General features: G+C 43.6%; 1 protein-coding gene across 1 annotated transcript in view; it reads right to left on the bottom strand.

Moving 5' to 3' along the window:
• Positions 1–3,512: 3,512 nt before the first annotated feature.
• The window catches only part of MACC1 (MET transcriptional regulator MACC1), a 47,742-nt gene continuing 34,866 nt past the window's right edge, over positions 3,513–16,388 (bottom strand). Inside the window, exon 5 of the mRNA XM_084618566.1 lies at positions 3,513–3,960. Coding sequence (XP_084474692.1) covers positions 3,748–3,960 — 213 coding nt within the window. The 3' untranslated portion in view covers positions 3,513–3,747. The remainder of the gene's footprint in view (positions 3,961–16,388) is intronic.

Genomic DNA, 16,388 nt, shown 5'->3' with positions numbered 1-16,388 from the left:
TTTACACTGAGCGTAGGCTGCTAAAGTAAACAGAAGTATTGCACAAGTGCACATTTCATTCATATGGGGAGAAGTACAAAGCAAAAATGAAAGTGGAATTAGCAAATAAAGGCCACAGCTGCAGGCCCCAGAGCACAACCTAATCGGACAGAATATAAACAAACTTCAAGGGCCAATCACATAATATCACAAACTGAGGAGCTGACTGACTCAATAAGTCAATATTTTGCTAAATAATTTGGGCCAAATTCAACTCTAGTTTGAGAGTGTCACACTTCATTGGTGGTGCAGGGCTAAAATCAGAGGAGATGGTATAGCAATAGTAGGAATAACATCAAAACAAGCCAACCTCCTTAGTGATTTCCTGGTCACTGTGATTTCTCTGTAGCGCAGAGTTGCCCTATCACAGGAACTTTTTTCCCCAGCATGCCTCTTTTTGGGGCTGGCCCTTTAAGCTTGACAGAACCAAGCAGCTGGAACCCTGAAGTGGCCATTTGGTAACTCATAGCTCTGGGCTGCATTTTTCTCTCTTCTAGCTGGGAAGCAACTCTTATGATTTCCTTTTTCATTATTATTATTATTATTATTTATTATTGCTGAGGAAAAAGCAACAGCATTGGCATTAGTGATAAGAAGAAATGCAAAAAATGGCATTGAAATTGGAGATATGTGCAGTGCAGCAGAAGTAGATGTAAGAGGACTTACGTGGTGGTTGCTGCCAGGGGAATAGCAGAGAAGCTGAACAGAGCTTGACATCAAAGAAGGGGTTATGTTCAGGTGGCATATTCATCTCTAGGTGTCAGAAGGCACTGTGAAGTGCAAGGAGTGGTGTGGTTGAGTCAAGTCAGTCTGCTTTTAGGGAGTGTAAGGAGTAGCAAAGTACTTATTCACCCCAATCAGTAGCAAAGACATTGAGCATGGGTCGGTCAACCACGGCACCATAATGAAATCTGCCCTTAGCAGGACTGGCGGTGAGCCATGCTGAAGTAGGAACCCCAGGAGGCATTCTGGGAGATGTAACCAGAATCCTTCCACAATGTAGGAGCCCCTCACTACTCTTTAAGAAGGTACTGTGTGCATTTTCACACACCTCAGCAGTGTAAGAGGGAAAGAGGACATTGGCCATGGCCCGTCCCTTCCTCCCCTCTGCTTAGGGGGTTCATTGCCACCTGTGGTACTAACAGGGAACAATAGCTGGCCCCTGCATAGATGTGCAAGGCAATGGGGAAGCTCTGCAGTACCTTCTATCCCCAATTCCTTGTGCAACTGCACAGAGCCAGCACAGTGTGGGTGTAAATGTCTCTTTGGGACACAGAAGGCTACATTACATAGTCCGTGTATTCAAATTCTATTTTCATTCCTTTGATCACCACAGAAGATGCTTTTTTGCATTAATACTTAGTGAACCCAATTCTTTGCTCACCCTAGTGCAAAGCAGGAGTAACTCTGCTGAAGCCAACTGCATTACATGAGTGCAAAGTCAGTGTAAGAAAGGTAATCAGGCCTTGAGTATTTAGCAAAGGTCTTCTGGGTTTGTGCCCTATCCTCCCATCCAAAGCTCTTCCTACCTAGAGACTGTGCAATGGAACTTGTTAAAGAAAGGCCCAGGAAGAAAAAATGTAAATGTGCTATTTTGTTCTAGACTCATCATGTAGAAGGACGTTACTCTCAAATGAAGCAATTAAAGAACCAGCTGTGCCCTGAGATGTTCATGCACAGCTCTGAGTAGAACTTGGCTTTGTCTCTCCAGCCACCAGCTCTCAGGCTTGCTTTTCAACCAGACCACTGCTGGCAAACAGTGAGTTTGCCAGTTTATCCAAATGAGCCTTCAGGTGCTCCTTTACCAGAGATGCTCTGTGAGTTATTTGCAGGTTGCTTCTGTTTTTACCACTACCTTCCTGCTAACAAAAGTTTGGTTTTTTGTTTGTTTTAAATGCCACCCCATTTACCAGGAATTATTTGGTTGGACTGGGGTTGTTACACAAACCAGTGTTATCCATAAGGTGGTGCCACGTTTACTGCAGCTTGGTTCTGGCCACTGGTCAGACTTCATTTGAGAGTATCTATGCCAGGTTATTTCAGAGCATGTAATCAGTGGAAATCAGGCACGTATGAATTGCTGCAAAAATAAATCATAAATGAACCTAACTGAAACCCTTTTTGTTACCAATAGGACCAGCACATACCTTTCTTGACAAAATACTAGCTGCCTCTCTCTCCCATTTTCCCTCAGTAATGGCACAGATGAGAGTTATGTACAATAATGGCATATACATTCTGTCTCTACCCACCAAGCCACTCTTTTCCATTCAAAATAGCTATATAAGAGGCAGTGGCTTATATACAGGACCATCTGATGTGGCCACCATTCTGATAACTGCTTGGTATGAATCAGCCTTTTTTATCTGATTCCACTCCTTTTGGGGAGCATGCAAAAGAAAGATTAGTAAAATTCCACTGTGCATCATGTATACAGACTTAGTGATACAAAATATAGTGAGCTATTTCTGCATCAATATGCCAATTTTTTCCAGATGTGGCCACCAATTTGGGTGCCCTTCTCTCTGGGTGCCCAATTTAAGACACCCTGGCCTTTACAGAAGTACTGAGCTCCTGTTTAGAGCTGGTTAAAAAAATTCTGACAAAACATTTTTGGCAGAATTTGTCTATTCATCAAAATGGCAGTGTTTTGTGGAAAAGGTTCAATTTTAAGAAACTCCTGATGGATTCCAGGCATCCTGATTTGGGGTGAAAAATTCCAAAAAATGTCATGGAACTAATATTTGGTTTCCCAGCCAGCTCTACTGCCATTGACTTCCATTGGCGTTACAAGAGCTCACCACACCTTCAGTCTGATGTTCAGATATCTTCTTCTGGACACCCCAAACCCAAGAAACTTGTAGTGAGGCCCCCAATACTGCAACTGATTATGAAAAGGCACAGCAGTGTGAACATAAGAACGGCCATACCAGCTCAGACCAAAGGTCCATCTAGCCCAGTATCTTCTCTTCTGACAGTGGCCAATGCCAAGTGCCCCAGAGGGAATGAACAGAACAGGTAATCACCAAGTGATCCATCCCCTGTCTCCTATTCCCAGCTTCTGTCAAACAGAGGCTAGGGACACCATCCCTGCCCATCCTGGCTCATATCCATTGATGGACTTGTCCTCCATGAATTTATCTAGTTCCATTTTGAACCCTGTTATAGTCTTGGCCTTCACAACATCCTCTGTGCTTGCACGGAATCCCATTGACTCCAATGGGTCTTCCAAATGAGCTCACTGGCTGATCCATGTGTTGCAACTTGCAGGATTGGAACCCAAATTGTCACTTTTGAAATTTTGGGGCATACTGAGTGAATACTATCAGAGCAGCCCAGAACATGTGGGGCTTAATTGATCTCAAAATAAAAAGTTGGCTTTATTAGAAGCTATAGTTGTGGTCTTGTGAATTTTTCATTTAGGAATTGGTCCATGGAATTAAAATCTTTTCAAGGACCTAATTTACCTCCTAACTCCAATTTCTCCCCTGCATGGTCCTCAAAATATTATTCTGCAAGCCCTGAGGGTCCTTCGGGTAAATTGTGTTCCATATGGTCTGTGCTGTAACACATATAAGTGCAGAAAAAATAAGCTAAAATGAAAGGATCTGTTCTCTTTTCAAAAATCAGGGTCCTAAAAATAATTGAAGTGTATAAAAATCAACACCATAGTTTCCTAATAGATAGTCCATAAAAGAATTTGGGATTCTAGTCTTCCTCCTTCTTGGGGAAAGCATTTGCCCTCAAGGTCTCCATGCAGTTCACTAGAATCAAAGCTCCAGTTAACTCTCGCCACTGTTTGGTCAAAGGGTTTTTCATTTTGTCCAAAGCCGACTGCAGGTCTTGTAACACATCTCTGTAGCTGTCTCCATAGTGAGCGCCCCATGTGTACAGAAAATCATATGCAGGTTTCCACATCATCTGCAAAGAATTTTTTTTTTAATATTAGGAGAAAACAAAGCAACATACAATGGCTTTCTAGATCTACTATAAGACTATAGTAATTAAAAAGTTATAGAAAAGGAAACAAATTAACTTTTGCTCTTTGAACACATTGAAGTACTTTCCCATGTAAAGCAGGTTCAGATAAAAACTGCAATGTCCCATACATGCTGTCAGCTTTTCTATAGATATGGACGTTTTAGTGAAATAAGTAGCAATAAAATGATCGTGTCCCTTTAAATGTTGAATCTATCAAATGGACAACCATATATCTGTCTGAATAATTTGTACCTAGTATAGTTACAAGTAATGCAAAATATCACTAACAGTGAAAAGATGGGGAGGAATATTTTCTTGTTTCACTTTAATGTATGCATTCAATAGCATTTTGCACATGGTGAACTTCATTATTCTGTGGATGGTCAGTTGCACTTGTCTTGTGAATCAGAATTATGGTGTCTCCCTCATGCACTGCTCAGATTGGAGCTTATATACCTGCTTTGCCAGAGAGTGAGAGCAGCAGAAAGGCTGAAACTGAAGAGGCAGCAGGCAGGTGAGTGTCCAGAAAAGAAGAAAGGGGGGGTAGCCCTAAGCATATTTGGAATTTTGCTCTCTGTGGCTTTGATCCTAGAAACACTGAAGTCACTCGTGCGTAAAGGGTTGCTTATAAATATCAGCAAGGGAGTAGAAAAACCTTTATAAAAACTTAAAATCAAAAATCAGGACATATAATCTATCATCAACTTCTATTAATTTAAAAAAATTCAAGTTGATAGTACCCCTTCTAAAGTATTCCTTAATATTTAGTTCATGACAAGCAGAGTTTATGGGGCATTTGAAGTCATTGGTGCTATGACAATTTTCACCAGCTGACGATCTGTCCCTACATCTTTTAAAGTGCTGATAGACACTCGGGGGAGGGAAGCTCCATCTCTGAAGGACTTCCAGATCAAATTCCCTCCGTTAGCTTGGTTTACAAATAAAAAAATTGTTTTCCAACTGCTACTTCTGCAAACTTAACCTGGACTGTGAAAGTCGGGCTGTGTTCTCTCTGGCTTGCTGATCATCATCAGTAATAAAGATTCTGCAACTGGAACTTAGTTAGCAATTGCATAGCTGATGCATAAGGCAGGATGGAATCCAAGTCTCTTTCCCAGAGGTGCATTGGCTCTGCTGTGTTAATGGGAATATAAAGCTGCAGTAAGCAGATAGGACTCTGTGTATATACAGATCTGTTGAGTAAGAAAGGCTACGCCAAAATGGTACTTTCTGACTATTCCTGCACTTTAATAGGGTTTTATTGTAGGATATTGTTACTCCTTTTTGACCAAACCAGCTAGCCAGGGTCCTGAGGGTTGTTCTCCTGGGGAGGAGAAATTGAAGATAGACGCAATCCCATTTATTTACAAAGACTGTACAAAGGACTGATTCCCTGAACACAGCAGGAATCAAACCACAGCAAAGACAGTTTCTTTGCTCACGGCTCCTGCCAGCACTTTAGCCCAAAAGTTCTCGCTCAACCTTTTCTCAAGAGCATCAGTGCTTCTGTGGCTGTGTCCTTCCTTAGATATTTTTAAGGTCAGGCTTGACAAAGCCCTGGCTGGATGATTTAGTTGGGGATTGGTCCTGCTTTGAGCAGGGGGTTGGACTAGATGACCTCCTGAGGTCCCTTCCAACCCTGATATTCTATGATTCTTTCTGCTACTTCTCTCACAGAGACACACACCTCTACCAAAAAATCCCCAGAGAACCCCCCCCCCCACCCACATAGCGCTATTTCTGGCAAGCCTTGGGTGGTCTTTGTGTTTTGGGTGAAGGCTCCTATTGCTTCAGCAATCCAGTTCATAATAATATTAGTAGTTCCTAGCTCTTATACAGAGCTTTTCATCAGTAGATCTCAAAGTGCTTTTCAAATTATCGCCATTTTACAAAAGGGGAAACTGAGGCACAGAAAGAGGGCATGACTTGCCCAAGGTTATCTTGCAGGCCAGTGGCAAGGCTGGGAATTGAATCCAGGTCTCTTGAGTCCATAAAGGAACTTAATTGTCTCCTGCATTTATCCCATATGAAAGATGGCTCTCTCTCTCTCTCACACACACACACACACACACAGTTTCAATGAGCTTTAAACCAACCTAGCACAATGTTATCAGGTAAAAATTTCAGGCAACAAATAAAAAAATCTTAATTGGGTTTTTGTTTTTAACTCTGACCATATGCTCTAACATGCTGAAACAAAGAATTTATTAACACCATCATGAGAATAAAGATACTCATTTATTTTATTTATAGCTATCCTAAGAAGCTCATCACTGCAGAATCGTATACGTGCCAAACAGTTGCTGCATTCCTGGTGCTTAGGTAGCAAAAGCAGCCAGAAAGCTGCTGCAGTGGGCAGTTGGGGATTCCCATGATATAAGGGAATTGCTGGTATTGTGCAGTTAGCTATGTTGGCTCTATGCCAGCCTCTCTGGACTAGGTGGAGGGCCAGAGTGTGGGAAAGGTTAAAAAGATGGGGCTGCAGCATGCTGTAACCAGTAATCCTCATTAGCTTTGGGGAGGGAAGGGAAGGGCAGCATTGCAAGCAATGATAGAGCAGCCCTTAAGCAGCTCTGACTTGTGCCAGAGGCTAGTTATGGCCCTGGGCAGCCAGAGGATTGTTAGAAAGGTGGGTAGGAGAACAGTTTGCCTTTTCCTTCCCTTCAGCTGTGCTGAGCTCTCCTCCAACATAGCTAAAGATTTATCCCATCCACGCCTGCATTATCAAACACTGTGGCAAAAGTTCAAAACGGTTGTGTAAATTAACTCTGTAATGAATTTGTTAGAGTTACTAACTCAGCTGCTGTCTGCATGCAAAAATCTCTACTACTACTGCTACTACTACTGCTACTACTACTGCTACTACTGCTACTACTACTGCTACTGCTACTACTACTACTACTGCTACTACTGCTGCTACTACTGCTACTACTGCTACTACTACTGCTACTACTGCTACTACTGCTGCTACTACTGCTTAATGTTTGCTCCTTCAGCGCCATCTCCACTATTAGCTGAATGTGTCAATTGGAGGGTTGAAATGATTTGAGAGTTAAGCTTGCACTCTTCACATCACACGGGAAAGCTGAAGGTTCCAAGCGCTATTTTAAAAAGTTCTCGGGATCTAAAAACCAAAGTGATCCAATCCAGCCACCCCATCCAGCCAATCCAATCCATATAAGATCATTAATAAGATGCAGTCCTATAAAGCTTTAAAGAAAGAGCCTTTACAATTTCACTAAGCTGTAATGATGAAAGAACAGCAAGTCAGTGTGTATGTGCCCAAGAATTCACTGAGGGGAGGAAAACAAATAGCTAATCTTTCACTCTGAAAAGTGAAATTGAACAAATGTGGTCCACACAGCATCTGCTTTATAACAAAACATGTTTTTTTGCCAAAGCCCTTGGATAGGGTCCATTACAAGGAGATATTAAGGAAACTACAATAAGGTCTTGTCTACACACAAGCTTGCACTGGTTCAGCTATGCCAGTGCAAATCCCTGTGTGGACATACATTGCTTTAAAAATGCCTATGTTGGTTTAACTAAACTGATATAAACCAGGTTTTTAATCAGCTGAGGAATGCCCACCAGCATTGCACTGGTTTGAACTAAACCAGTTTTAAAACAACATCTTTAATTAGTGCAGTTTTGTCAGCTGACCTAGAGAAGTCTCTTCACTGCTTGGTGCCTCAGTTTCCCCATCTCTGAATGGGAATAATGATACTGACCTCCTTTGTGTTGTCCTGATGACAAGAGCTGTAAGAGGTATCATTATTATTATTAATTTGTATGTCAATGAGGCCTAAGTGGTCATATAGTGAGAGGTGATCTTTCATGGATTGAAGTGGCCTGAATGATTATTCATTACAAATATTAGTTTTGAATTTAAATACATTGATGCTTTTTTCATTATCTAGCCAATGTTACAGGTGGCTAAATAGTATTCAGCAAATAATCGATTCAATTAATGTTTCCTGTTAATTGTCCAGTTATTATTCACAAATCATTCCCCATCCCATGTCCAGTTATTGAGCCAGCTACAGTCATGAATTAGAAACTAGTTATGAGCGAGGACTCCAGGTTGTAATGCAGTGTTTTGTATCAGGAGTCTCTGATATCTGTGAAGTATATTAAGAAATAAGTATTAGCAATCATTTTAGAATAAGTTGTAAGATTGTGATAATATTGTAAAGATACTTAGGGTGAAATCCTGCACCTACTGAAATTAATGACAGTACATTTTCATCCTGACCTGATTTTTATATGTATAATTCCATGTATGCATGTAGAATTTTGTGAGCACAAAATTAGAGGCCAGTGTTTTAAATTTTTTTCACCGTGTGACAGTTGGACACACCCTAAGTTTGTTGACTTTCAGAGAAGGAACCTTTAGCAACCCCACTCTCGTTCCCTAGGTTTTTCATGAGGAGTTGATTATAGAAGAATAAGGGTGTTAAGAAGAATTGGATTTAGTCCTACGTTCTGGTGGGTTGTAAGTCTTTTTTGGATTGACACTGTTTCCAGCTAGATATCTTTGCATTTGTACCTTTAAAATATTGTATACTGGCTTTTTTAATACACAGTCATCTAGGATGGATCCTTACTCATCCCAATAAATAAATGATTAAACAAACTGATAGACAGGTGTAGCTTTTTCTACAATGTTCTTTTTTTTTAAAATATATGTTGCTATTTTTATGTTGCAAGTAGCTACACTATGTTTGCAGCAGCCAGCATCGCTGAACAGTAGAGAATTTTGTATGTAGTTTAACATCAAGAATATACAAATCTCTTGAAAATAAGAGACGTGGGTGTTGAGCCAACTTAATGTGTGTGTGTGTGTTGATGCGCTTCCCCGCGTGCACCCTCTCCACCCCCCACCCCTGCTAAACAAGGACAGCTATTTGTTTGCAGTAAATATTTCATTTGATGTTTCATAGTGACAGTTTAATATTATTGGGATCTGCATCAAAGTTTGACTAATGTCTCTACATGCTGTCACTATAGCCAGAGACGGAATAAGACCGTTGTACAATTTAGTTCCTTTTTGTGTCAAATAATATTCTCCATATAATGCAGGCTACAAACTAAATGTAATTTTCCTTCTAAAATTTGAAATGTATCTTATCAAAGTCACAGTCTGCCAGTGTTGAAGCATAGGCCTAGCCATACAAATGAGAGCAGCAGCATACATTTGAAAACCCAAAGGGCATTCTTCTTACACTTTTGATGGGAACAAGATAACTATTACATTTCCCTAAGCGTACGTTCAGTTGTTGACAGTGAATCTAGTGAGAAATGTTTATTACACCTCCCAACATTACTTGCATTGTGTCAGATTTGCTTGGATGCGAGAACAACAACATAATCAGTTAAAATAAAATAACGTAGATTTTGAATTCCACTTTGGGAAATCATTTAATATAAAAATGACAATTTGATGATGTCTCCCAAAGATGTACTGATTCCTTGGTAGTGCAAATGGAAAAGAAAAATAATATATTGAATAGGTCATAAATTACTACTGTGTCTTGTGTCTGAAAAGGAGACCTCAGACCTAAATAGCCTTAAGGCAGCAATCTAGGTTTTGGCAGCTTTCAGGCTCCAAAAAGTAATTCTACCCAGGGACTGAGTGAGCATGAGTAAGTTCAGTCGAATTTAGCCGTGTTAGGTCAATTTTAAAATGAAAGCATCCACACAACCAACCCCGTTCCATTGACTTAAAGGCCTCTTAAAATCGACTTCTGAACTCCTCCCCAGCAAGGGGAGTAGCGCTAAAATCGACCTTGCTGGGTCGAATTTGGGGTCGTGCGGATGCTAATTGATGGTATTGGCCTCCAGGAGCTATCCCAGAGTGCTCCATTGTGACCGCTCTGGACAGCACTTTGAACTCGGATGCACTAGCCAGGTACACAGGAAAAGCCCCAGGAACTTTTGAATTTCATTTCCTGTTTGGTCAGCGTGGCGAACTCAGCAGCACCGGTGACCATGCAGTCCCCCCAGCATGGAGCGAACGGGAGACACTGGATCTGATTTCTGTATGGGGAGAAGCATCTGGGCAGGCAGAACTCCGATCAAAAAGAAGAAATGCAAATATATTTGCCAAAATCTCACAGGGCATGGTGGAGAGAGGCTACACCAGGGACACACAGCCTTGCCACATGAAAGTTAAGGACCTCAGGCAAGCCTACCAAAAGACAAAGGAAGCAAATGGTCACTCCAGGTCAGAGCCCCAAATATGCCACTTCTATGATCAGCTGCATGCCATTCTAGGAGTGGACCCCACCACTGTCCATGGACACCTGCAAGGGGGTAGTCTCACGCAACAGGGAGGAGGATTTTGTGGATGAGAAGGAGGAGGAGAATGCGCAGCAGGCAAGTGGTGAATCTGTTCTCCTGGGCAACCAGGACCTTTTCATCACCCTGGAGCCAATACCCTCCAAAGGTGGGATCCCTGACCCTGAAGCTGGAGAAGGCACCTCTGGTGAGTGCACATTTGTAACTATAGTACAGGGTTTAAAAGCAATAGTGTTTAATGTTTAATTTGCCCTGAAGAATTGGGATGCATTCGCAGCCAGTACAGCTACTGGAAAAGTCTGTTCACATGTCTGGGGATGGAGCGGGAATCCTCCAGGGACATCTCCATGAAGCTCTCCTGGAGGTACTCTGAAAGTATTCTGGCATCATTGCAGCACAAAGCATGGAAGTGAATGGTCCTGGGTTTTGATCACATTCAAGCAACATTCGGTCTATATCTTTCTGTGTTAGCCTCAGGAGAGTGATGTCATTCATGGTCACCTGGTTGAAATAGGGGAATTTTTGCAAGGGAACAGTAAAAGGACCCGCTCATGCTGGGCTGTTTGCGCTTGGCTAAAAGGGATCATCCTGGAGAATAGCCACGCAGTGGTGTAGGGGGAGATGTGTGCTGCACATCCACCCAAAAACTGCAACTCCTCCTTTTAGATGTGAAACCCCACGCATTGCTTGCTATGGGAAAGGATGGCAATGCAGTTTGAAAACATTCCCACATGTTATGCATAAGAAGCCAACCCCACATACTCTTTGCCTTACCATGGCTGCATGGAAACCGAATTCTGTTGCCCAGCCATTTGTGATGTGTCACCATACCGGCAGGTGCTCAATATAAAAGGCAAAATGCAACCTTGTACCTAAAGCACATGTGCTGTCTGCTGTGAATTACTTGATTCACTGTGAAAGAGTCTCCTTTTTGTTCTCAGAAATGTATCATCTTAAATTTTACTCTCCCTTTTTATCTCCCCCCAGGTGCAAATGTTTCTAGGCTCCCCCATCATCTCCGTCCCTGAGGTTATCGCAGATTAGAAGGCGAAAAAAAACGCACTGGCAATTACATGTTTTCCGAGCTCATGCAGTCCTCCCGCACTGATAGGGCACAGCTGAATGCATGGAGGCATTCAGTGTTAGAGGCTAGGAAGGCATTAAGTGAGCGCGAAGAGCAGAGGCAGGAGGCAATGCTAAGGCTAATGCGGGAGCAAGCGGACATGATGAAGCATCTGGTGCAGCTGCAGGAAAGCCAACAAGAGCACAGACCCCTGCTGCATCCATTGTACAACCACTTGACCTCCTCCTCAAGTTCCATATCCTGCTCATCCAGATGCCCAAGAATGCGGGGCGGGGGGCAGGGGGGAGAAGGAGGCTCTGGGCACCCAGCCACTCCATTCCAGAGGATGGCCCAAGCAACAGAAAGCTGTCATTCAAACAGTTTGATTTGTAGTGTGGCTACAATAAGCAATATGGCCTTGTCCTTCCCTCCTCCCCCACCCCATCCCACCCCACCCCACCCGGGCTACCTTGTCAGTTGTCTCCCTTTTTTAAAAAATTAATAAAGAAAGAATGCATGGTTTCAAAACAATAGTTACTTTATTTCAAAGGGGGGAGGGTTATTGGCTTACAGGAAATTAAAATCAACAAAGGGGGCAAGTTTGCATCAAGGAGAAATACTCACAACTGTCACACTGAAGCCTGGCCAGTCATGAAACTCATGTGCAGCACGCCTTGCTGTGCTCTTCTAATCACCCTGGTGTCTGGCTGCTCAAAATGGGATGCCAGACGATTTCCTCAACCTCCCACCTCACCATAAACATCTCCCCCTTACTCTCACAGTTATTATGGAGCACACAGCAACCAGCAATAACAATGCGAATGTTGGCTGCACTGAGGTCTGACCTAGTCAGCAAACAGCACCAGCGAGCTTTTAAATGGCCAAAGGCACATTCTACCACCATTCTGCACTTGCTCAGCCTGTAGTTGAACTGCTCCTTAGCACTGTCTAGGCTGCCTGTGTACGGCTTCATGAGCCATGGGAGCAAGGGGTAACTACTTGGGTCCCCAAGGATAACTATTGGCATTTCAACATCTCCAATGGTAATTTTCTGGTCTGGGAAATAAGTCCCTTCTTGCAGCTGCTCGAACAGCCCGGAGTTCCTAAAGATGCGAGCGTCATGCACCTTTCCTGGCCATCCCACGTTGATGTTGGTGAAACATCCCGTGTGATCCACCAGTGCTTGCAGCACCATTGAGAAGTACCCCTTGCAGTTTACTTAATGGTTCGCAAGGTGGTCTGGAGCCAAGATAGGGATATGCGTTCCATCTATCGCCCCACCACAGTTAGGGAAACCCATTGCAGCAAAGCCATCCACTATGACCTGCACATTTCCTAAAGTCACTACCCTTGATAACAGAATGTTAATGATTGCATTGGCTACTTGGATCATAGCAGCCCCCACAGTAGATTTGCCCCCTCCAAATTGATTCCCGAGCTTCCACAGGGTATCGTCACTTGCTTCTCAGCTGTCAGGGAAGCTCTCATCTTGGTATTCCTGCACTTCAGGGCGGGGGAAAAGCAACTCACAGAGTTCCAGGAAACTGGCCTTATGCATGTGAAAGTTTGCAGCCACTGTGAATCATTCCATACCTGCAACGCTATGCGGTCCCACCAGTCTGTGCTTGTTTGCCAGGCCCACAATACGGGTTCCACTGTATCAACCAGCCCCACTGCCACCATGATGTCCCAATTGCCACAGCCCATGCTTTCAGGAACATCTGTGTCCATGTCCTTATCAAAATCGTCCTCATGCTGGCATCTCTTAGCCCAGTTCCACATATACTCCAGGATAATGTGTGAGGTGTTTACAATGCTCACAACAGCAGTGGTGAGCTGAGCAGGTTCCATGTTTGCTGTGGTATGGCGTCTTCAGGAGAGCAGAGTTGCAGCGGAAGTGGTGGATGACGGATGCCATGAGAATAGATATTTATACAGAACGACGAGAGGACCTGCGAGGTGGATTCATGGCACCAAGACAGCAGAGTTGCAGTGGAAGTGGTGGATGACGACAACACGGAGAAATTTGCTATTGAGACTGAGCTCATTTACAAGAGCAGGAGAGCAGAGCTGTAGCAGAAGCGGTGGAGGATGACGGTTAGCAGTCGTACTGCACCGTCTGCTGACGGCAGCACCCAGGGCACAACAGCTGAGCTGAGTGGGCTCCATAGAATCATAGAATCATAGAATATCAGGGTTGGAAGGGACCCCAGAAGGTCATCTAGTCCAACCCCCTGCTCAAAGCAGGACCAATTCCCAGTTAAATCATCCCAGCCAGGGCTTTGTCAAGCCTGACCTTAAAAACCTCTAAGGAAGGAGATTCTACCACCTCCCTAGGTAACGCATTCCAGTGTTTCACCACCCTCTTAGTGAAAAAGTTTTTCCTAATATCCAATCTAAACCTCCCCCACTGCAACTTGAGACCATTACTCCTCGTTCTGTCATCTGCTACCATTGAGAACAGTCTAGAGCCATCCTCTTTGGAACCCCCTTTCAGGTAGTTGAAAGCAGCTATCAAATCCCCCCTCATTCTTCTCTTCTGCAGGCTAAACAATCCCAGCTCCCTCAGCCTCTCCTCATAACTCATGTGTTCCAGTCCCCTAATCATTTTTGTTGCCCTTCGCTGGACTCTCTCCAATTTATCCACATCCTTCTTGTAGTGTGGGGCCCAAAACTGGACACAGTACTCCAGATGAGGCCTCACCAATGTCGAATAGAGGGGAACGATCACGTCCCTCGATCTGCTCGCTATGCCCCTACTTATACATCCCAAAATGCCATTGGCCTTCTTGGCAACAAGGGCACACTGCTGACTCATATCCAGCTTCTCGTCCACTGTCACCCCTAGGTCCTTTTCCGCAGAACTGCTGCCTAGCCATTCGGTCCCTAGTCTGTAGCTGTGCATTGGGTTCTTCTGTCCTAAGTGCAGGACCCTGCACTTATCCTTATTGAACCTCATCAGATTCCTTTTGGCCCAATCTTCCAATTGGTCTAGGTCCTTCTGTATCCTATCCCTCCCCTCCAGCGTATCTACCACTCCTCCCAGTTTAGTATCATCCGCAAATTTGCTGAGAGTGCAATCCACACCATCCTCCAGATCATTTATGAAGATATTGAATAAAACCGGCCCCAGAACCGACCCTTGGGGCACTCCACTTGATACCGGCTGCCAACTAGACATGGAGCCATTGATCACTACCCGTTGAGCCCGACAATCTAGCCAGCTTTCTACCCACCTTATAGTGCATTCATCCAGCCCATACTTCCTTAACTTGCTGACAAGAATACTATGGGAGACCGTGTCAAAAGCTTTGCTAAAGTCAAGAAACAATACATCCACTGCTTTCCCTTCATCCACAGAACCAGTAATCTCATCATAAAAGGCGATTAGATTAGTCAGGCATGACCTTCCCTTGGTGAATCCATGCTGGCTGTTCCTGATCACTTTCCTCTCATGCAAGTGCTTCAGGATTGATTCTTTGAGGACCTGCTTGCCATGATATAGCATCTACATGGAAAAAAGGCGCAAAACGATTGTCTGCCGTTGCGTTCCCGGAGGGAGGGGCGACTGATGACATGTACCCAAAACCACCCGCGACAATGTTTTTGCCCCTTCAGGCATTGGGAGCTTAACCCAGAATTCCAATGGACAGCAGAGACTGCAGGAACTGTGTCACCGCTCCGTAAGTCAATGCTAGCCATGGTAGTGAGGACGCACTCCACTGACTTAATGCACTTAGTGTGGACATATGCAAACGACTGTATAAAATCGATTTCTAAGAATCGACTTCTATAAAATTGACCTAATTTCTACTTTCTCGATGCAAGAATTAGTCCCTCTGGAAAAGGGACTTTCAATCTCACTCACAGTGTAGACCTCACTTCCTAGAGACTGCAATGTGGACCATCTCATTTGCAATCATGAAGGTCATTGCCCCACATGACTGAAATTGTAGAACATCCCAGTAGCAAGTACACACACACAAAATACAGTTTTGGTATATTACTAGCTGTTGAGCATCTGGATACAAGGAAGAGAGGTAGCAGCTTGTGCCGAGCCAAATCTCTCTGAGGACAACCGGCATGTGCTCTATAGACCAACAGTGGTCCATGGACCACACTTTGAGAACAGCTGCTCTAGAAAAAGGATTGAGGTACATCGATGACCAGAAGGGGATATTTGATAGTGCTTCTACACATAGTACACCTAAGGATTTCATTTTCCATGGCTGCCAGTGTGGCAACTGCCACAAACAATGCATGTGCTGTTTTTAAAATTTACACCAAAGGAAAGGTGTTTTTGTCACCTAGTTAATCTTTCATTTTAGTACCATGCATGGCCATATGGGCTTTATGAAAATGGGCACCCTACTTCTCTTTAAATGGTTTATTCTCTATCATTTTATTTAGTATTTATATAGCACCATAAGTCTGCATGGCGCTGGAGAGAAATTAAAAAGTTCTGTTTCTGCTCTGAGTTACACAGGGGAAAATCTGAAGGAACGCCATGGAAATCAATGGATATATATCCATGGAGGCAAAAAAATAGAATCTGACCTATTGTCCCTACCTCAGAGAGCTGACAGTCTGGGTTATTGTCAACAGATGAAGGGAGGGGCAGGAAAGAGAAGAATAAGCACTATAGCAAGTCAGATGCTGAAATATGATGGACATTTAAGTTGCCTGTGTAGTCGTTAGTGATTATTTTCTGTTTGGTTTTGGAATTTTAGACTGAGGTAAGGCAAAAGTGGAACAAACAGTGCTGGGGCTGTTCAGTGGAAAGTTATTGGGGGAGTAGGCACTAGCCGTGGAAAGCTAACTAAAAGAAGTGGGTTTGAAGAAGGATTTTGAAGGACAGAGAGGATGCATTCAAGCACATACAGGGCAGGGAGAGCACAGCTATAGAGACATGAGGAAGAAGAGGAGGCAAAGGGAGCAATGAGGCAAGAAGAGTGGGAAGAGTCTGGGATGCAACTTGGGAAGTAGGTAAAAAACAAGGGCGGAG

The sequence above is a fragment of the Lepidochelys olivacea genome (genome assembly GCF_965140295.1).
Source record: "Lepidochelys olivacea isolate rLepOli2 genome assembly, chromosome: 2".
Taxonomy (NCBI): domain Eukaryota; kingdom Metazoa; phylum Chordata; order Testudines; family Cheloniidae; genus Lepidochelys; species Lepidochelys olivacea.
The sequence above is the reverse complement of the archived record's forward strand: the minus strand, read 5'-3'. Positions and strand labels throughout refer to the sequence as shown.